Source organism: Schistocerca serialis, chromosome 5 (assembly GCF_023864345.2).
Source record: "Schistocerca serialis cubense isolate TAMUIC-IGC-003099 chromosome 5, iqSchSeri2.2, whole genome shotgun sequence".
Classification (NCBI taxonomy): domain Eukaryota; kingdom Metazoa; phylum Arthropoda; class Insecta; order Orthoptera; family Acrididae; genus Schistocerca; species Schistocerca serialis.
In genome coordinates, this window is record NC_064642.1 from 238,869,593 (window position 1) to 238,893,141 (window position 23,549).

Consider the following 23,549-nt stretch of genomic DNA (forward strand, 5'->3'; position numbering starts at 1 on the left):
GCATCTGTTGAAAACCTCACCTTTGGACTAATGGTCATCATCACCCTCGAAGTAGTTCCCATCTGCACGTACACACTGGTCCCAGCGCTTCTGCCACTAGTCAAACATTTTCTGGAAGTCCTGTTCTTGGAGGATGCTTATCACCGCCAGCGATGTTTCTTGAATCCTCTCTAGGGTATCAAACCGACGGCCTTTCAACTTGAGTTTCAGTTTTAGGAGTAGCGCAAAGTCGGTAGGTGCCAGATCTGGTGAGTACGGTGGGTGGGGTATAACCGCCATGTTGTTTTTTGCCAAAAAGGTCCTGGTGAGCAAATATGTGTGACAGGGCGCGTTATCGAGATGCAACAGTCAGTTCCCTTGATGCCAAAGTTCGGGCTGTTGTCACCGCACGTTTTCATGGAGCTGTCGCAAAATGTCACAGTAGTAGGCGGAATTCACTGTTTGGTTGGGTGGGGAGTATTACGGAAATCACTGTGGACACACAACACGTCCTCCCACCTGAATGCCACTCCCCCGCACACTGACTCATCAGATATGCAGCTCTCGCCACCTACCGGTGCAAAGATCTACTACTCCTACTTTCCAGATGGCAGCACCAGTCCAAAAATTTTGTATTCCACCTCTTATTCCATTACCTGCACCATCCATTCCATTCAACTGCCCTGCTAAGTTTTAACTGTCTCCAAAAGACTTAAAATGTCACTAGTAAAACTCAATTTTTATTTATTCTCCCAAATCTGTAATTCCCCTTCCAAATTCTGCATTGGTTTCCTTTTACTGCTTGCTCAATGTACAGTGTTAAGATACAAAACCAAGGCTGCAGAAACCAAATTGTTGTCATTCACTTAAGGCAGCCAATATAACCTGCCACCCTTCAGAGTTGTAAGTCTGGCCATAGGCACGATTTGGCAACACTGCAGAATGCAGAAGTGTACAGAGGATGTACTGTCATTCTTTACGAGCTTTTACAGAGCTCCATCTGGTCATGATCTATGGATAAACATCGTGCAATGTAGCTATCAAGTTGTGAGTTCGATACTCCTCGATGCCTTATTTTTTAAAATCATATTTTGCTTGTCTGCTAATAGCAGAAACTTCTAGAAACAATTTCATCAAACAGCGCGCAGCTGCTTCAACATCAGGACAGTCAACGCTTGAGCATTTCCCTGCCCTACAGCGACTGCCAACCACATGGACATGCCATGGCATAGTGCTATCAGTGTATTATCAGCTGTTATTTTCTTATTTGCAATTGTAGTATTTATCTTGCAGTTACATATTGGATTCTGCATGGCTGAAGCATTCTTCAAGTGTCATTAAACGGTCACAAGTGGAAAAAGGTCCCCCGTCATGGGTTTAATACTGTAGAGAGGTGAGAGTCACAAAGTCAGCTTGGAACTTTTGTATTGTGTGTGGGGCGAGTGTTTTTTGGAAAACACATCAGAAAATGATTTTCTTGTTTCAAGAAAGATTGTTCTGTCTCAATAATTTTCCACATTCATGAAGTTTCGAGAACAGATGTTAACTGTGACCATTTGCATTCAATAGGCAAGGCTCAGAAGTCTGGAGTAGACGTACTGGGTTCTCTAACTCAAAGTGACAAAAGTCAAAGGTATAACTATTGCTGCATTTTTGGCTGAAAGTTGTCAGTTCCCTCATTGAAAATTCCTCTGCAATATTATTACTAGTTATGTGCTATGATGCCTTTTATGTTAATTTCTTAAGAAGTTAATGGCTCAGCCCCAAGAAACAACAAATACTCAGAACCACTCCAAGGGGTCATGCCTATTGCAGCTGGTATTTATTGCCAATGACTAACACATCTTTTGGTTGCAGTGTAATAAAAACAACCTACAAAACTGCATCGTGTGTTGCTACTGCGAGATCATGTTCTCTGACGATTTCACAAACTGAACTATCCCAAAGTTTGTTTTGAAAGTCGTTCTCCACACACCCATTATTCTGATCTTATACCCTTCGATGTTTACCATTCTTGCTCCTTATAAAAAAAAGTCAAGAAAATACTTTTCTGGACAAAAATGCAATTCAGACCTGGACTGACATCTTTAAGTCAGATCCTGTACAATTCAACAGGTGCGCACAGTTAACTACCTGGGAACTGTCAGACTTGTTTTAGATAATGTGAGAGAATAGTCTGTTGATGATTAATTTCTCTCTGATGCAATATAATGGAAAATGCTATTATATTATGCACTGTTCTAACACAAACAAAATGCTGTTATCAGCAACCTATTGTAATAGAAGATAAGGCACCTGAAATACAAACAAGTCTGTATAGGCCCGAACTGGCATGATATTACTCGCACTGGAATTCGAAACGTATCTATGTTTATCTACTGTCCTGTCTAACTCAAACAGTATCGAAATGTTGCAGTTCATAAGTAAACTGAATAAGATTTCCTTGTTGATTTTAGATCTGCCTGCCTGTAACTCTGTACCAAAACTGGTAAAAATACGTCCTTCTGAGAGACTAAAAATGCAAGCCAAACCAGCCTTCACTTCACAGGCAATGAGGGTACGTCAGAGATAGTGAAGAGCTACAGTATTAGTCACTATCTTATTGCCCCAGTTGGGGCCACCAAAGATAAATTACAATGTAAAAGGTAAGTTTAATTGCAGTTCTCATGTCGAATAACTTTCCTGGACTCAGACCTACAAATTGATAACACTATGTGCATATCACTCAGGATATTCAATGATAATTATAACAATAAATAAAGGTAATTTAGCGCGATGATTCTGTGCTATCCAGGATGTAACTCTTGTTCGAAGAGTTGTCAACATATCCAGCGTTGTTGCCAAGGTTCAGTTATACTACCAGCAGGAAGAATACCAGCTGACATGTTCCTCACGTCGCTATGAAGTGACTAAAGATTCTGTCTTAATGACATGGGTGCCGAGGGTCGGAATACCAAAAATATGCATCACTGAGTCTTATTTGCATTTCTGCAACTAGACTTAGATACTAGAGTGCAGCTAGTAATAATACACAGTACATATAATGCAGGTGAAAAAGCAACTCACTGTCACTTATTATGCACAGATTGTTCAAAACATTTCATCAAAGTTACATGTTCTAGCGAACATAGTAGAATAATTCAGTTCTAGTCCTGGAAATCTATCAACCATCACTCAGTTGCCAAACATTTTCTGGATGGCATTTTTTATGTAATTGTTTTTTGAGACAATGCCATTGATTTGTCAACATTTGTCTTACTATTGGTGTAATAACACTTTAACGGTGTTGTTTACTTAGTCATTGTTTTGTGATGTTCTTAATTCGTGTCAGATATTTGCGAATCAGAATGTATCCCCTATATAGTCACGTAACTAATGGTCAGCATGTTTCAGAACAGTGGAAGCAGGATTGCAGAGGGCTTATTTCTTAATGACCTGTAACATACAAAACAAGTAGTGACTGTCATTTCACTTGCATAGCAGACAGTAATATTTGTTAAGGAATTATCTGCAGAATTAGTGTACTCTGTGCCTGTTCGGTGCTAATGATATAGGTACTGCACATATTAGGTTGAACAGATTCATGGGTGTTTCCCTTTAAATGTTAAGAGTTTTTTGTCCCATTCTCCATTTGTTCTTGAGGGTAATGTGAGGCGGTACAACAGGGCAGGTGTCCCTAGTCGCACAAGATTATGTAGTGTATGCTGGTTCGCAGAGCAGGATGAAGTAAGTAGAGCTTAACCAGAGTTGTTGCCGAAAAGAAGTGCTGACGCCCACAAGCTATCTTTACTCTGGTAGTTAGTGCTAGATTATGTGTGTCACCACTGATGTTATTCAAACCATGTGGACAGCGTATCACCACTACATTCACTGAGCAACCATACCATTCTGTTCATATGGTTCTTACTATTAGGTACTCGCAACAGTTACAATACAATTGCTACTGACACTTTGCCAAGAAAAGCGGAAAGCGTCTTATGAATGAAAATTTCTGTGTGCAGTACACCAAAGACTGAGATAAAAAATAACAAGAGTTTTAACAACACAGAACGAACAGCAGAGCCTCTGCTTATTTTCTTGACTTCTTGCAGTCTGATCTTAATAAATTCCTGTTGGTTGCCAACGGGTCCTTTCGGCTGTCTACATATTTGTATCGGTATTATCCCAATTTAATTGCTTCAGCACCATTACCTTAAGCAGTACTCCATTTTGGGTTGATTATGATTCTGAATGCGACACTAATTTGACTTTCAGTCCAACTTCTGACGACTTATGGAATGTGTTTGACCTGCTTTGGCAGTCGTATTGCCTGTAATCTGAATTTTTGAAGGAGTTGTAGCATCTGGCAGTCAGTGCTGACATCCCCGGCATGAACATCATCGGTAGATGTTGTAGGGCATCCTGAATGAGGGTCATCTTTAATTTCTCTGAGGCCACTTTTAAACCGTGTGAACCATTTAAAACACCGAGTATGGCTTAAGCACTCATCATTGTAGGCATCCTGATCCCATTTGGTGTGTGTGTGTGTGTGTGTGTGTGTGTGTGTGTGTGTGTGTGTGTGTGTAGAGGTTGTCTAGAGTTTCACGCAAAATTTAATGCAGACGCATTGCTCCTCTAACTCTGCCATCTCAAAAATCACAAACTGAGAGACTCAATGTTCTACTCAATATAGAACTGAACAATAACTAACAGACATACAACAATAAAATTTCTGGCAGTTACACATTAAACACAAGCATGTGCAGGGATGACAAATGTACTTTGCTCCAGCACACCATTAGCATGAAAATATGAATGTTCCCAAAATTTTTGAACAGACCTCGTACACAACTTTCTTTCATGATTCTAAAAACCAAGTGACTGGGACTAAAACAAAAGCAGAGATTGGAGCAGAAGATGGAGCACAGAGCCCTAATCAGACCACAACCAGTGCCAGCCAGCATTGGTCACTGACCTACGTGGTCAGAAGAAGCAACTGCCTGTGTCTCTTACAGACTGTTCAGCATGACAAACACACACACACACACACACACACACACACACACACACACACTACAATAAGGTCAGCAGGGGATCAGTAGCATTTAAACACAAATGAACCACCACCACAACCAACACCTTCATAATCATCAAACAAGTGGGGCAGTTATGTGATGCCAAGTCTGTGATGGATAGAGCTAAAGTGATGATGTAGCTGGACCTACTGCTGTAGGGCCTCTAATTCCTGCCCATGACAACGTGGCACCCAGGCATTTCAGCACTTTGCCACTGCCTCGGGAGTACAATGCAAGGACCCAGCCAACCCCACTCTGAGGTGTCAATGTGCTCTGGGTAACGAGTGTGACACAGCTATCCATACTCACAGCTAACGCTGCCGAGCCATCCATACTGTGACTGGAGATTTTGAGCTTCACGCAATGCAGCAATAGAAGGGTGCATGGTAAGCAACCAGAGGCTGTTGTACTTGGGCATGCTGTGACTGAGTATTCACCTTGCTCGTCAATGTCACTTGCAATTTCAAAGTCCCATGATTGTAAGACAAAAGCAATAAAGAAATCATTGTAACCTTACTGGGACCATCTCCTGCTGCACCTGCATCCATCTTCGGCAGAGTACCACTGGCCACACCCAGCCATCCTGGGATCTCATTATAAATGGTGCCAAAACAACTGCTGAACATGACGGACAACCAAAAGACAGCAGCCAGTTCTATGGTTCTACAGCAGAGATGTCTTTCCTAACGGTATGAATAAGTGCCAATTTTAGAGACTTCTTGGGCCTGTATGGTTGCTTCCCTTGCCTTTCTCCTTCCTTTTCGTGTTGTTTTGGATATACTGCATACTTGTGCTGGTATTAAATAGGCAATGTGAAGAACCCAGTTTCATCCCTGGATGCTATTCAACAGCTGATAAATCAAGTATCTCAGTTACAGACAGAATTGGGGCAACTAAGGGAGGAAAGGAGGGAACAGTCACATCCCAGTGCACCTATCCTTGATAGTAACACAAGCTGCATTGGTCACTCCATTTTCTGGCAAATCAGGAGAAATAGTCAGTGTTTTTGATAATTTGGATCCCATTGCTAGGTTGTGTTGTGAAAGAATGATTTTTATCTGAGCCTACATAGTTTAACTGAATGGGCAGTGACGTTTTACAGAACAAAAAACAACACGATTATGATGAGGCAGGAACTTGTATAGTGTGTAGTTGGTTGGTTGGATGATTAAAGGGACCAAACTATTAGGTCATCTGTCCTTTTTTTCCTCAAGTATACAGTCCTACGTGACTGTACAGCAGAGATGGCCTACTGCGCAAAACCCAGGAGAAGAAAACCCAAGGTCTACCAAAGGTCAAAGAAGGCTCAATAAGGGGTAAAAAAGAAGAAAAGTGGGAAACAGGAACAAAAGCAGGCAAGAGACCCTGTCTAGGGAGAAGCCGAAATCCCCCAAAAGCAGACTGCAATGGGGGGACATACATTCTCCACCTCCACCACCACTTACCAGAGGTATCCCCATCAGAAATTGCCTAGGAAAGCCTATCAATATGGACAGGGCAAGAAAAGCACAGACAGACATAAGATGAACAAGCTGAACAGACCTTGCGAGAGTGCAGAAGGAAGAGTAAAAGAACAAGTAGGGTGAGGGCGGGGTTGGATCACCAAGCCCAGACAGTAGCAGCCCAGTGTGGGTAGAGGAGGCAACACAAATGTTTTGGTAATCCCTTAATAGGACAATAATGTTAAGTGGCTCTCCCTTAAACTGATTGATTGAGTAACTGAGAGGGGTTATGGGACCAAAAGGCAAGGTCATCAGTCCCGTGATTCCAAAGTGAGTCATAGAAGAAAGTGGGTCTGCTAAAAGTGGATGGATCCAGGCAGGAGAGTCAAATTATAAAATAATGATCATTAAACACACACAGTAAATGCATAAAAGTCGAGACCAAATCTAAAAACTGGAAAAAAAGGGCGGCAGTCATGGGGTCACAGACCAAGAAGACAGTAAAAGAAGTCCCAACCACAACCAACCTGTCCCTGCTCCAAAACTAAAATAGAACCTTATATTATCTGGAAATAAAAACCACTTTCACTTTTACTCTGCAAAAAGGTAATGAGCCTTGGCATGGAGGCACTTAAAAGTGAGGTGGTTAGTCTGTGAAGGGTGTCGCTTAAATCGCTGCAGCGCCCGTCGGCTATCCTGGACAGTGACTGCGACATCCTTGGTCCACCACAATACCGGTCGATGACAAGGGGGACGTGTGGATAGGGGGGACAGCAGTGCCAGCAATATGAAGAATAATGGCAGAGATGCCTTGCACCACTGCATCAATGCAATTCGAGAGGGAGGTGTCAAAGTTCTCAGCAGATGTATAAAAAGGCAGGTGTTTAATGTGTAACTGACAGAAATTTCATTTTTGTATGTCTGTTAGTTATTGTTCAGTTCTATATTGAGTAGAACATTAAGTCTTTGACATATTGCAAATCAGGTGCCAACAATAGCTTGTCAATTAGGCTACAAATGTTCACAGCTTCCTGAAGCATCCAAACTACCATCTCCTCTTCCCACAAACGGAAAACCATCCCCTACAACGTCGGCCCAGATCAGGGATTACGTCGCCGCAGGACAAATTTCGCAGCAACATGATGCATCTGCAATAGAGTGACCCCAGCCTCCACGAGAAAACTGTTCAAAGGACTAGTTCGAAAGACGCCTGTCACAAGTCAAACTTGGCAAGATGCTGTGTCAGTATTTCATGAGATCATCCAACTGAAATGTTACATTCTTCTGCAACCTCTCCTACAATCAGTCTTCGAATGACACACACAATTTCATTGACATCCCTGGCATGAGCATCATCGGTAGATGTCGTAGGGCATCCTGAATGAGGGTCATCTTTAATTTCTGTGAGGCCACTTTTAAACCATGTGAACCATTCGCAACACCGAGTATGGCCCTGCGGAATGTCCAACATGGGGGCCTGCCTGCCTGGAGAATGACAGAATCATCGAAAAGTGGTCACTGTCACAAAGGTCATCATGGGATGACCAATGTAGGGAACCCACGAGGGCAGGGGAGGAGACTGTGAGATTGAAAGCAGAGAAGGTGCCATGAGTGGCAATGAAGTGGGTAGGGGCACCATCATTGAGGAGACACAAATCGAGGTCCGTGATAAGTTGGTGACTTTGGATACCCCTACCTGTTGAAGTGGCACTCCCCCACAGTGGACAGTGGATAGTGGACAGTGAAGTCCCCAAGGAGGAGAAATGGAGGCAGGAGTCACTGGATTAAGGTACACAGTGCAACATAAGGAAGTGACCTACCTGGAGGGAGGTAGACATTGCAAATGGTGATTGCCAGAGTCGTTTGCACACAAACCACTATTGCTTCCAGGTTGGTATGTAGGAGGATCCATTCACCAATGAAATTAGAGCGAACCAAAGTGCAGACACCACCAGATGCTGCCCCGGGGCTGGCACGGGTCCGACAGAATGCCCACTAACAGGAAAATGTTGGGAGAGTGGTCATCATGGAAATGTGTTTCATGAAGAACAAGACAGACCGCAGAGTAGGGGGAAGACATGATATTGCATTTCTGGTATGTGAAGATAGTATCCGTTGCAGCTCCACTGGCTGATAATATGGCGAGAGTCCATGTTAGACATAAAGAAGCCGAGGAGGAGGTCAGATCACTCGGTCAGTAGTCAAACTCCACAGTGGTGTACTGGATCCAGTACCCGCAATTCTGAAAGCAATGTCGAACCATATGCCAGACTCCCATAGTATGTGGACATGATTATTTAATATCACTGATTAATAACTTTTGTTAGCATCAATAAGTGAATATCTCTGTCAATTTTTCTTGATTTGTTTTACTTTTCTTTTGTTATCTGTTCTTGATGTCTGTATGGGGATATGTAGACCGTGTAAGTCAATTAGTTCTTCAATAGTAACTCAAAGGAAACCTACTGTATTCTGGTTTTATTCATTTTAATCACAATAACACATTTTAACAGCTCATCTCTTGGAAGAAGCGTCCTATAAGCAGAATTAGCTGACTTGGTCGCAATCTGGTCATCTCATTGAGGTAATTAGTTATATTTGTCACACAGAACCTGATCTGCTGATGAATCCTGTGTGTGTTGGTGAGCCTTTGCCTGCTGATGAGACATTAGATAGAGTGTGTGTGTGTGTGTGTGTGTGTGTGTGTGTGTGTGTGTGTGTGTGTGTGTGTGAAAATTGTGCCTGCCAGTACTGATAGTCCTGAAGAAGTATAGCTATCATGTGGTACTTTGATAGCTGATTTAGAAGTACTAGATGAGAACAAATTGGACAGGGAATCCTTGTCAGATTGTGCAACACCCTGACAGTCTGTCAGTTTGACCACAATGAGGCAGAAGGTAGAACATCCAGAGAGAGGTGGACAAAGGAGGACGTGGAAAGATTGTTAGAGGAGTACATATGGTTGTTTGATCCTCCTGGACCATTTGCTGTTGTGTCACTAACTCAACACTATATTCCCACAGGCAACAAACTGACCGTATACAAAGAACCGTATAGAGGCCCACAGAAAATACAGCCTGTCATGGAGGAATTTATAAAACAGCAAATTCAAGAGGGAATTTCTAGTAACAGCACCTGGTCTACACCCATTGTCATTGTCCAAAAGAAATTACCATATGGCAGCACAGCATAAAGGTTTTGTTGCAACAACTATTATTTAAACCAGAAGACAATTTCAAATCCCTACCCCAAGCAAAGTATTCCAGAAGCCCCACACAATCTGAGCTAATGTCAAAATTTCGCAACTATGGGCCTTAGAAGTGGGTATTATCACTTATAGGTGACACCTGGAAAAAAAACCAGCAATCTCAACCTCCTTTGTTCATTACCAATGTGTCACATGCCTTTTGGCATTACACTCATATTTAGGCTTTGCCAATTTTCTTCAAAAATTTGCTACAACTGCAGAACCCCTCAACGTAATTATTGGGGGAAAAAAAAGAAAGAAGGAGCAAAATTTCAATGGTCTCCTGATTGTGAACTGCCATTTGTAAAACTAAAACATTTGCTGATCTCTAGTCCGCTACTCACTTTTCCAGATTATCAGTAACATTTCATATTTTTGTGTGGTGTTAGCAATTTTGCGTTACGTTATATTTGAAGGCAAGAGAGAGACAGACAATAGCATACCATGGTGTATGCACAGAGGCAGCTTAGTAAAGCAGGAAAGAATTATTCTACCATGGAGAAATAAATGACAGTACTAATTCATAGAATACCTTATTTCCCTTGTTATCTGTATGGATGGTGCATCAAGTCACTTTTTATATTGTAGGAACATACAACTCTAAAGTCTACAAGAGCACAGGATTATCCCTGCGTCAGATTGTTTTTCGCCAGAAGATACCTTCTCCTTTCGAGTGTTGAAAGTGCTCCTCCCCCCCCCCCCCCCTCTCCCCCGTGCATGAAAAACAACAGTGTGGAATGGCATGAAATTACGAATCTGCACCAGTCATTGCCAAAAACCACCTCTCTGCAGGGAAGGTTCTTGCAACAGTCTTTTTACTTTACAGAGTTCTTCTCATTGATTTTCTCCACAAACATTGTACTGTGAGTGATGCATACTACCACCAACTTCTGGACCAAGCAAAACATGCCTTTCCAGTTCAGGATGTGACCATATTTTATGACAATGCTCAACTGAACACAGCTGCCCAAAATCAACAAAAAATTCAGGAATTGTTCTGGAGCACACAAGAACAAACATCCTCCATGCATTTCAGACTTACCATCCTACAATTTTTATTTGTTTGACTCACTAAAGTAAGCTATAGGACACAGATTTGAGACAATGATGGCACTAACAAAGCATTTGTGTGCAACCAGCTGCTGTCACAGCCATGTTTATTTTATGAAAACAGAATCAAATAACTGCTGATCCACTGGCAAAATGTATTTTCCTTTCAAGAGACTACATAGAGGAATAAGTTCATGTGTATGAATTTTTCTGAAGCTTGAATAAACTTATAGCTTTAGGGGTTAGGGGAACAGACTTTTTGCTAAGTCAGTAAGATGAAGGGTAAAATTACCCAGAAAATCCCACACAGGAATTACAGTGCAGTTGAACCAGATCCATCACTACCTGTCCTACACGAAAGGTACACACTGCCTCAGGTCGTGCGAGTTTCACCTCGTTCTGGTTCCAGAAATTGGCGATAACATCCTGAAGAGAGAATCATGGACAAAACAGAGTTCATCCGAAGTGTAGTTCTTCACTGGCTATACTCCATGACAAACCAGATGGTTATTATTTTTACTTGTTATGAGCAAGGACGTTAAGTTGCACACAGCACACTGGATACAGTGTCAAGGGTTACTGGTCGACGACTCCTGATGGGATATTTCTGGACCAACTTTTTGATTACCCGCCATCACCACAAGGACCACCAACCTACCGTAAATATCATGGACACATTAATTTATCTAGTTTTAGAAGACCTGACTTACCACTTTAAACCTGACCGTGATCACCTCCCTAGATCAGAAGTTAGCCATGCAAAATGGCCACATATCCACGTATCATGTTTTAGGCCCCATATTAAGTTATCATACAGAATATAAATGCCATCTTTTAACTCCTAAGGAGAGGATCCGCAAGCTCAGCTGCCTGGATGATTTTGCTTACTATTGCTTCAAGCAGGAAGTTCCCCAAATTCCATTCCTGCCCTCCTTCAAATCTATGGGTTCAAACTAGTAGTAGTGACACCAACGAGAAAGTCTGGCCAAGAGCAGAATTAATTGTGAATGAGCTCTCTGTCTGTGAGCCAAGAGCTGCGTGGTTGAAAGAAGTGTAAATTGTGATTGACTGACTGAGTTGGGGAAGGGGACCACACAGCAAGATCATCAGTATGGAAGCACAGGGAAGGAAGTCGGCCGTGCCCTTTCAAAGGAACCATCCTGGTATTTGCCTGAAGCGATTTAGGGAAAGTATGAAAAAACTAAATCAGGATGGCCAAATGTGGGTTTGAACTGTCGTCCTCCCAAATGTGAGTCCAATGTGCTAACCACTGTGCCACCTATCTCAGTTTTAAATTGTGAAAAAAAGACTAGGTGACACATCGAGTGGAGTTAAAAATGTAAAGAGTAAATACTTGCAAATAAATTAGTGCTTATGTTATGGCAAAGTTTTCAAAGGAAATCTGAGAATGGATTTTTTCTTAGGATGGAGCAATTATAGCAACTAAAACTAAACCAGGACTTGGAGCAGAAGATGGAGCCCACAGCACTAACCAGGCCACAGCCACCGTCAGCCAGCTGTGGTCACTGAACTAAAACTAAACCAGGACTTGGAGCAGAAGATGGAGCCCACAGCACTAACCAGGCCACAGCCACCGTCAGCCAGCTGTGGTCACTGAACTGTGTTGTTAGTGGAAACAACAGCCCACGCTGTCAGAACATGTGTGTCAATGCCAGTCCATCTTCAGGAAGAAATTCAGCTGAATCTGCTGCCAGTTACGACAGCTGTCCAGTCATTCGCTCTGTTACAGGTTGTTCAGAATGGCATACATACTCAGCCTGCAAAGTCAGCAGGGAGCAGCAGCATTTAAACTTAACTGAACTAACTAGTCATCATCGAACATCTGGGCCATTATGTGATGCCTAGTCTGTGACAGACAGCACCATGCCAATGAAATAACTTTACACCATCATCTGTGCCTTGAATCTCTGCCTGTTACCTGAGCACATCGACACCCAGGCAACTCCGCACTTTTCTGCCATCCCAGGAGAACAATGAGAGAACTCGACCATTCCTGCCTTCGCCAAGATGTCAAAGAGGACTTCTGTGCACTGGACATTGCAGCATGATCCAGATGTATGAACATATAACAACCACTGCCAGGCTGCCTATGATGTGATCGGGGAATATTAGCTTCTCGCATCACAACAGCAGTGCAGAGATGGAGGAGGTGGAGGGGGGGGGGGGGGGATGGAGGAGGTGGACGGGGCGGGGGGGGGGGGGGGGGGGCGGACGCCAAAATGGAAAATATTGAAATACACGATATCGGAATTGAAAAACAACTGCTATCACTTAGTAGCGGAAAAGCATCCGGACCAGACGAGATACCCTTAAGATTCTACAGTGATTATGCTAAAGAACTTGCCCCCTTTCTATCAGCAATTTATCGTAGATCGCTGGAAGAACGTAAAGTACCTAGTGACTGGAAGAAAGCGCAGGTCGTTCCCATTTTCAAGAAGGGTCATAAATCAGATGCGAATAATTATAGGCCTATTTCGCTTACGTCAATCTGTTGTAGAATAATGGAACATGTTTTGTGTTCTCGTATTATGACGTTCTTAGATAATACAAATCTCCTTCATCATAACCAACATGGATTCCGCAAACAGAGATCATGTGAAACTCAGCTCGCCCTATTTGCCCAAGAAATTCACAGTGCCGTAGACACTGGCGAGCAGATTGATGCCGTATTCCTGGACTTCAGGAAGGCATTTGATACGGTTCCGCACTTACGTTTAGTGAAAAAAATACGAGCTTACGGAATATCGGACCAGGTTTGTGATTGGATTCAGGATTTCCTAGAAGAAAGAACACAACATGTCATTCTTAACGGTTCAAAATCTGCAGATGTAGAGGTAATTTCGGGAGTACCGCAGGGAAGCGTGATAGGACCTTTATTGTTTACAATATACATAAATGACTTAGTTGACAACATCGGTAGCTCCATGAGGCTATTTGCATATGACACGGTTGTCTACAAGAAAGTAGCAACATCAGAAGACTCGTACGTACTCCAGGAGGACCTGCAGAGGATTAATGCATGGTGCGACAGCTGGCAGCTTTCCCTAAACGTAGATAAATGTAATATAATGCGCATACATAGGGGCAGAAATCCATTCCAGTACGATTATGCCATAGGTGGTAAATCATTGGAAGCGGTAACGACCGTAAAATACTTAGGAGTTACTATCCGGAGCGATCTGAAGTGGAATGATCACATAAAACAAATAGTGGGAAAAGCAGGCGCCAGGTTGAGATTCATAGGAAGAATTCTAAGAAAATGTGACTCATCGACGAAAGAAGTAGCTTACAAAACGCTTGTTCGTCCGATTCTTGAGTATTGCTCATCAGTATGGGACCCTTACCAGGTTGGATTAATAGAAGAGATAGACATGATCCAGCGAAAAGCAGCGCGATTCGTCATGGGGACATTTAGTCAGCGCGAGAGCGTTATGGAGATACTGAACAAGCTCCAGTGGCAGACACTTCAAGAAAGGCGTTACGCAATATGGAGAGGTTTATTATCGAAATTACGAGAGAGCACATTCCGGGAAGAGATGGGCAACATATTACTACCGCCCACATATATCTCGCGTAATGATCACAACGAAAAGATCCGAGAAATTAGAGCAAATACGGAGACTTACAAGCAGTCGTTCTTCCCACGCACAATTCGTGAATGGAACAGGGAAGGGGGGATCAGATAGTGGTACAATAAGTACCCTCCGCCACACACCGTAAGGTGGCTCGCGGAGTATAGATGTAGATGTAGCACACTGTGAGGGAGTATTCACCTCACTTGCCATTGCCACTTGTAGTTTCCATGTCCCATGACTGTAAAACCACATGTACCTTATGACGACTTTCTTCTGCTGCACCACCCACACCCAGCCATCCTGTTAAACATGTGTCAGCAATGATTAAACTATGTTCTGTGCAGAATTCTACCATCCAGTTCCCTCTTTCATTTCTTTCCCCCTGTTCATGTTTTACTACTACTTTTCTTGCAATCCAATTCCAGCCCCCCCTCCCCATGCGCACACAAATTTTCATCTCCCTTAACTATGTGACTTATTTCCTTTAGCTCATCGTACTGTCTTTCAATTTGTTCATCATCTGCATCATGTCTATACTGGCTAGACTTACACTAATCCAGAGAAATTCACCTCAGTATCGTCATGCCCTAGGCTGAGACTTCTCATTTTATGCACCCTCAACAAAGCAAATTGAATAGTCCGATATATATTTCCTGCAAGAGTTTCAGCTGCATCTCTGAGTGCCTCCTAAATGGTCACAGTCACGAGTTTTCTTGCGCTACTCCTCTTATTGTCGTTATGTTGTCACCATGAACTGTTTCAGTGATGTCCTTCTTCACAAGATTGTCCATGATTCAGTCATTCTAATTATAGCCTGAAGCGCTGAATAAAGATCATTCCAATTACTGTCCATTTCTTCCACAATTAATGCTTGTTTCTAATGAATCCACATCATCTGTTTACTTCATGAAATAGGACAGTGTCTTTGACAGCATCAAAGTATCAATACTGTGCATGCTGCCCCACCCCAAACACACACACACACACATATGCATGCACACTTACAATTGGGCATTTGCATCTACAGCCAGGACAATGCTGGACTCATTTTTGGGTACATTTTATTGAGCTGTCTTAATGTTGTGCGACATTACTGCAGAACAATCAATATGTTGGAGACATGTACCTATTTGAATTACAAAGCAATGTCTGGAAATTTCTGAAAAAGCATGAAAGTCTCTACCAATACTAATGCAAATGAACAGATATTTGGTCCACATTACCACATAACTTTGTTAGTTATAGTATCTTTCATTTAATCAGGTAAGGTTTTACACTTTAGTGTGTTCTACAGACATGTGTTGTAATGTAACTGAGTAAGTATGCCACAGTACACATAACCTATCTGATTTGATTACTCACAAATGAAAATCTTTCCTATACTCGTCTGATTACCATTTCAGCACATATCCTTTATAATCTACTTTTCCTTCCACATTTTCTTTGGGCTGACTTGCCTGTGCCATGATCCTGCTGCGGGGAAGTGAGCAGTGAATGAGTACATAACTGCACAGTTAAGGCCATCTGAGCATGGGATGCACATACAAATGTGGATGAAGTAAAGTTTCTCCCAGCATCCAAAGCAATTGCATTAACATCTGCTGAACTTTGGCAGAACTACATGTACTGAGAAATTCAACAGCGTATAAAAGATAAGTGATAAGGCAAAAGGAAGGGAAGTATCAAATACAAAGGAACTAAAGATAGGCAGCTTTCTGTTAAGAAATCAGGAAAACCAGTTTGAATTAAAAATTGTTAGATATAGAGAAATAATTTAAACATTGCATTTCCTTGTGTTGTGTTACATTAATCCGAATTAAGACAGTTCCACAGTAACACTTTTTACAGCTACATTGAGGTAGCACAAGACTTGAAGTAGCATTTAAAATATGGTATGGCTGCTAAAAGCACCCATGACGTGCGCAGTATGTGCTGTATCACTTGCAAATCTGTTCGAAGAATATTTTTTCCTTCTTCTTCTTCTTCTTCTTCTTCGTCTTGATTCGAAGTCCTCTCACCTGCAGCTACGTACCGGTGGTGCTACAGTTTATGTATGAAGTGTGTTACATTTCAAGGGTCCCGGCATGTGATTCGGTCTGAAATATGTGGACACACTGTGTATGTGACACAAATGGCAACTGCACACACACACACACACACACACACACACACACACACACACACACACACACAGGGGGAGGAGGGGGGGAGGGGGAGAGGGAGGAGGAGGGAGGAGGGGGAAGATAGGGGGAGAGGGGGGGAGAGGGGGGGAGAGGGGGGGAGAGAGGAGGGAGAGAGAGGAGGGAGGGAGGGAGGGAGAGGGAGAGAGAGAGAGAGAGAGAGAGAGAGAGAGAGAGAGAGAGACTCTGTGTTCCCAAGAGTGTGACAATAGCAAAAGTGAGCTAGAAAGATGTTATGAAGAACAAGTTCCTTCCAATAAAGTGAGAAAAACAGCTGTAAAAGGTTGTATGGGTTCTTTTTCACCACAATAAAGTCCCAGCACATCAGGTGAAGGAGTTTCTCTTTGAAAACAACTGAAGTGATTACTCATGCTTCCTACTCACATATCCTGGTGCCTAGCAATTTTGACTTTTTCCAACAATGAAACACACACACTGTGGCCACACATTCTCCAGCTGTTCCATTACTGCATCAGTGATTTTCCAGTGGTCACCAACCCTAATGTAGCATTTGCAGCGATCATGGAATCATGACTTCAATATTGTGAAATGTGTGTACAGCTGCTGGCAAATCTATATTACTAAATAAATAAGCCATTTCATGGAGGATAGTCCCAATTGCAGGATGCCTATCTAATGGCTTCCAAGGGCAACAAAAATTTGATTTTCAGTATTTCATACAATTACTGAGCACATTTGAAAATTTAAAATGCTGTCATAATCTACTCATTAAGAGAGATGATCTTATGTCAAAGGTTTAACACAATAAGATACGTATACCAGTTAGAACTTGTATATATGTTTCTTGAGGCAGCACAATTCACTGTGTGCAAATTATATAGACTTCACTCATCAAGCATTTTAGAATTAGTGGGTTTAGTGACTTCCAAAAAACTTGACAAATCATTTCCAACCTTTATGACACTTTTCCTCGCTTAAAGGCTTATAACTTCAAATATTAAACACATTAACTCATTTGTGAAGTAATCAGACGTTTGAAGCTGTTTTACTCATGCAAGTTCAACTCTTTAAAGAATCGGGTGTTTACTGGTTATGTTGAGAAATGACAAAAATTTCTAATTTTTTTTTCAGTGAATCTTGTGAAAAAGAGAATCTGGGACCTTAGAATCTGCACAGAATTTGTACCTTCTCAATTCACATCAGACCCATTTCTTGGAATTATCAACTATATACTAGCTCCTGTTCCTTATACATCTCTCTGACATACTTTCCCACTCATCATCATCTTCCTTCTTGCTCTGCATGACCCTTATTTCATTCCCAGATTTGCCCATTTTCCTATCGTCTGATGTATTAATATTCTGCTACTTCAGAACAATCTACGAATCATGTTCAGAAAGTAAGTATACTAGATTTTTATATTTTTTTAGAAAAAAGTGTATTTAAAAAAATTACAGAATATTGTTGATACATTTGTTGACAATTTTTCCACATGGTCACCATCCCGTTCAATACATGTGGTGAGTTGTGGCACAAGCTTCTTTATGCTCTCCTCCAAGAACTTTTCCGCTAGCTCCTTCCCCCACATCAGAACTTATTTCTGTATCTGTTCATTGGTTGAAAATTTAATTCCACTCATGTGCCTTCAGGGATGTGAAAAGGTGATAACTTGAAGGCACTAAGCTGGGGGAATGCAGGAGATGGTTCAAAACATACCAACCAAATTAGTCGAAGAGTGCCTCAGTGCGTAAGGGCTGTGTGAGAATGGGCACTGTGATTTGAATTTTTTGGCAAACGGGGAAGTTGTGTGCTGCCACTGTAATGACTGTCTTCTTGTGTCAGGCCTGTAATGAGCCACACGTGTTTCATGTCCAGTCACAATACAGCTCATAAAATACTCACCTTCCAATTCAAGTCAATCAAGAAACTTGCGTGGACTGCTGAATTGAGTTTTCTTGTGCTGCTCTGTCAGCCTTTTGTTATCAATCTTGTGCACAGTTTCCGATATCCCAGCATTTCTACGAGTGTTTCCCACAAGAGAGTTCTGGAGAGCTGTGGAAATTTTGCAGAAATTTCTTCCACTGTCAATCAGCAGTCTTCATGAACAGTTTCCTCGATTTTTTGCACCAACTCATCAGTCAAACTGGAAGGTCTTCCACTCCTCCATTCATCATCAACATTTAATCTGCCTCCATTAAACTCCCTACACCACTTAAACACACTCATTCTGCTCGCAACACCTTTTCCATAAGCTTTTTTCCTGTGTGAAAAATTTCAGTATGTGTTATTCCCTCCTTGAGTAGGAAGCGGATCAAAGCATGTGGCTCACGGATTTCTGACCAACACTTTTCACATAACTGGACACTACAATGTGAGTTTACGTACTACTGTATTTCTGTGATGCTCGACACCCCCCCCCCCCCCCGGCCCCCCCAAAAAAATTATTACACACAAATGCAATAAACTGTAGCAACTTCCAAAGTATGCCGGACATTAATTTCTAATGCAAAATTGTATATTTGACACCTGCAATAACTATCCAATCTGGAACTTACTGTTCCTTCTCCTTTGGTGCAGCAGTGTCTATTACTCCATCTCCCTTTCTCATTGGCTGTCAATCTTTTTCCCTTTACACTCATCTCTTTTTATCATGTCCCTTCCATTATGCACATCTCTCCACCACACACACTGTGGCAACTCCTGTACCGAACTACTACTTCCTCCATCAGTTCTTCATACTTCCTCTGCATTTACCATTTCACTTCTGTCACTATTTATTTTAGCTTCCTCTGCAAAAATATCCTCAATAGCAATTGTCTTGTTACACTCAACCAATGCCCAGCTGGATCCAAGCCAACAACCTCCTTTCTGACAGCCATACCCTCTCATAACAAATTCTCCTTTCAACATATCACAAATGAATATGCTGTGACACTGCCATTGACACCTTAATGGCATTTTCCGATTCCAATACGATCATGAATCATCTTGAGACACCCTTTCTATGCTATATAGAAATCTAAACCCCTCAATTATTTCAAATTGATTGATGTCATCTTCATGATGTTCCAAGACAAGGATACTCTATCCTCATTCCTTCATAACCTAAATGCCTACTCACCTCATTCTATTTACCAACTGTAAGTCCATCTTTATAAGAGGAGTGCAGGACCGCAGCTGTTCAGTGTCATATGTCGAATCAAAACACCTTCTGCCAGCTAAATTTCCAATTATTTTATTTGAGCAACAATTTCTGTGCTACATTACACATTCTTCAAGCCTCCTGATTGACATGTAGGAGGAATCCCACCTCTTGTCTGGTCAAATTAGGGGTCAGTATTCAGTGACAGGTATCCATAGATTTTTGACACAACAGAACCTTGTGTCACCAAGTGATGATTGAAGGGATCACTGCTTCAAAAATACTCTGATACTATTCACTGAATGCTAGCCCCTATTTTGACTGGACCAGAGGTGGGATTTTTCCTACACATTGGTGGTCGGAGGGGGGCTGAAGATGACATGATGTAGCACTGAAACTGGTTGCTTAACTGGAAATTGAGATGGCTGAAGGTATTTTGTTTTGACATTTTTTATTTTCATTCTATTTAGGTGATCCCTCCTCATCTCGGCAAAAACACATTCTTGGATATCCATCACCTTCCTGGGGGCTGCACAAAGACCACTGTTCACAACAACCTCATCACTTACCAACAATGTCTCAATTTTAACAGCTGCCACCATTCCAATCCAAAAAGTTCCTTCCTATAACCTAACCATCAGTGGGTGCTGCACTGCAATTCTGCAACCACTATGCCAAACGTTTTAAATAGGCCTAAGCAGGTCTGATCTCCGACCTTATTCAGAACATATTTCCTGAGTCTTCTCTTTAAATTAAACCAACTGAACACTTCCGAACTACACACGCCTGCTGACAAATCACACAATCATAGCTCTTTGAAGTTCAATGACTCCTGGGAGTAACATCTTCTGTCAGCGCTTCAACTCTTCTTATGCCATAAAAGGAAACACCTGCTCATCACTTTTATCCACCTTCCAAAGTGGTATTTAAATATCCACCAACCTATGTAATGAACCTGTATTTGTCTGTCCATATGACAATCATGTCCCAAACAACTTGGTTGACCCATAGGTCATACCCCCCTCAAATACTTGGGCACGAGGCAACACCTGCTTGCAAATCTGTTAATCTCCTATTTTGGTACCCCTTCTCCACACTGCTTAGCAGTAAGTTACATCTTGTTCTATGTTCCCCAGCCTTCTCCTAGTGGCCCTAGGCCCTATGAAGTCTGCCCCCCCCCCCCACCCCCCCCATCAAATAGGTGTAAGCCACCTTCCTAGCATGCACTGATATGTTTTACACACCCACCATTTTTCTGAACATTCCCACCCATCCTCCCCTTCTCCTCTCCCCAGTCAATATCCCGCTACTCACCCGACATGCTGCAGTGCTGGCAGTGTGTGCTCTTCTTATGCCCTAAAAGGAAACACCTGCTCATCATTGCACTGAAGCTTTTCATCTGAAGGCCTCTCTACAAAAGTGCCGTCATGCCTGGAGGCCTTATGAATATGGCAGAGTATGGACAAAACATATTGGACAGACAAGTACTGACAAGAATGGAGACAGCAGTGACAATTACTGAGTAATAATAAGGACAAAAAGAGGCTGCACACACATTGAGAATGAAAGAGGGGCTTATAAATACAGTCTTTTGAAGGCTATGTGGAAGGTAAAAGGAGGTGAGGGAGAAAGAGATCTCACATTCTGGATGACGTGGCAGATGGCAGCACAGACACCAGCATTAAGGAGGAGGTGGTGGTCCAGCAGAAATGGAGAGACAAATGAATTGCTAACAACGCAGAAAAATAACAATGCTGTTGTTGATGACTATGACAGCCTCATTTCTACAACTACTTTTAACCCTTGCATTTGCATTGGCCTATTAAAAAAATATATTTAGATATCACCTTTTTACAGATCTCTTTGTGAGTGGCACACATCTCCACGACATCAGACATGCATTTCTCTAAATCAACAGCACAAGACGTGGAGGTAATTTCTTGTAGGTCATCTTGCTTATTTATTTTAAATTCTGCATCTATCTGCAAACAAATCACAACAACCAAATATACCTATAAATTATCTGATTTATTTCAGAACAGTACATATTGATGTACTAATTTAGTGAAAAATTGAGATGATTGTGACCACCTCTACTTGAATAGGCTTCATTGTACAAAATAGAAGTTTCTTTAAAATTAACATCAAAATTCATAGTATGTACACGTCTCAAATTTGTAAGTACTTGCAAATCAAGGCATCAGATCTTAGATGGTACTTGTTTTCTGGTCCAAGGCTTAATTTTTTTATAACTAATGTTTCATCCCCTACTGCAGAAGAGATCGTAAAAGACAATGGCTAGTATAGGTAGTTCTTTCTCCTTCATGAACAGCTGTAAAACGAAAATTAGTGTACACTGCACTTCCTAAGCCAAACAGCCCTAACAAACTGTTTAAATGCAACCATCTGATCACTGTCAAAGATCACAGAGTCAAGCCACCATAAGAGTGGGTGTTCAGTAAGTAACGAAACACATTATTTTTTCCATGGGCAATTTTGATTCGAAAAAATGCAGAATTTGTGGGACTTTACGGAATATTCCCGCTTAAGCCCTTATAGTTTTATGAAGTTCCGATAGGTGGTGGCACCAGACAAAGCCTTCAGAATAGTATCTGTAACGGTGGTGTGCTCCAAGCAGAGGCACTGAGTTTCTTTTGGCAGAAAACCAGAGCATCGCAGATATTCACAGGGACTTGCAGAATATTATGGAGACCTGACAATGAAAAAAAAAAGCAAGGTGAGACATTGGGCGATGCCTTTGTCATCATCACAACAAGATCGTGCAAACCTGTCTGATAGCCCACGTGCTGGCCACCTGCACACAGCTGTAATTCCTGTAATGTTGGAATGGAACCTTCTGACTTCCATCTGTTTGGCTCAATGAAGGATGCACTCTACAGGAAGCTGTACATGGATGATGGGGAGATTACTAATGCAGCAAGACATTGGCTCCGACATCGACCAGTAGAATGGTACCATGTGGGCATATAGGTGGTCCCACTATGATGGCATAGGGCAGGCAGATTGAATGGAGATTATGTTGAAAAATAGGGTTTTGTAGCCAAAACAGTGGGGAATAATATGGTGTATTGGTAACCTGAATAAAATCAAACTGGTTTCAGAAAAAGAATGTGTTACATTACTTATTGAATGCTCCTCGTATGTTCTAGAGCTTGTACTGCAGGATACTCACTTTATTTAGCAGTAAGGCCTACAAGTTATCTAATTTCAGTTCCCTTCTCTTTCTGTTAAGTTGTCTGTACTTGATTTTCTATTGTCCCTCTTTACTTTCTAGTGTATTCACGATTTTGATGAAACCTGCTGAGTAAGCCCATCTGCCCAGTCAACATATGAATTCATGTTCTTTAAGTGCATGCACATTAGTGTTGTACTTTTTATATCTTTTCGCACATTAAGAAAAAAAAAAAAAAAAAAAAAACACAAGTAACTGTTAGGCTAACAGCAGCATTGATAATCATGGAACATTAGCTGCAGACAACTACAATTACTGATTCAAAATAAACAACACACATGAAACACTTTTCTACCAGGGAATAAAATTTTACAATAAGCTGCCCAAGGAAATTAAAGAGAAAGCTAAAACATAGATATTGAGAAATTCCTTTTAAGCACAAATCTTAAATAATACATACTAAATAATCAAGGATTATTCAGGGAACATTTAGCAGTGATCCACAAAAATTAAAGAATTATTAATTAATACCTCTGTCATTCTCCAGTTTATAGTAGAAATATAGTGCATTGTACTGCAAAATCTTATTCCTATTATTTTTTAAATTGTATAAACACACATCTGATCCATCACAGATATCAAGATAAGCTGTAGTGCGGTATATGTTTGAGAAGTTAATGCTGCAGAGACAAAAAGCACTCAATT

The 23,549-nt window shown here is 41.6% G+C and overlaps 1 protein-coding gene across 3 annotated transcripts in view; it reads right to left on the reverse strand.

Moving 5' to 3' along the window:
- Positions 1-23,549, reverse strand: part of LOC126480733 (uncharacterized) — a 145,452-nt gene that overhangs the window by 72,715 nt on the left and 49,188 nt on the right. For all 3 annotated transcript variants that reach the window (XR_007587460.1, XM_050104005.1, XM_050104004.1), the window contains exon 3: positions 21,499-21,633. Coding sequence is in view for 2 of the 3 variants with exons in the window: in XM_050104005.1 (XP_049959962.1) it covers positions 21,499-21,633 (135 nt within the window). In the remaining variant the exon portion in view is untranslated. The remainder of the gene's footprint in view (positions 1-21,498; positions 21,634-23,549) is intronic.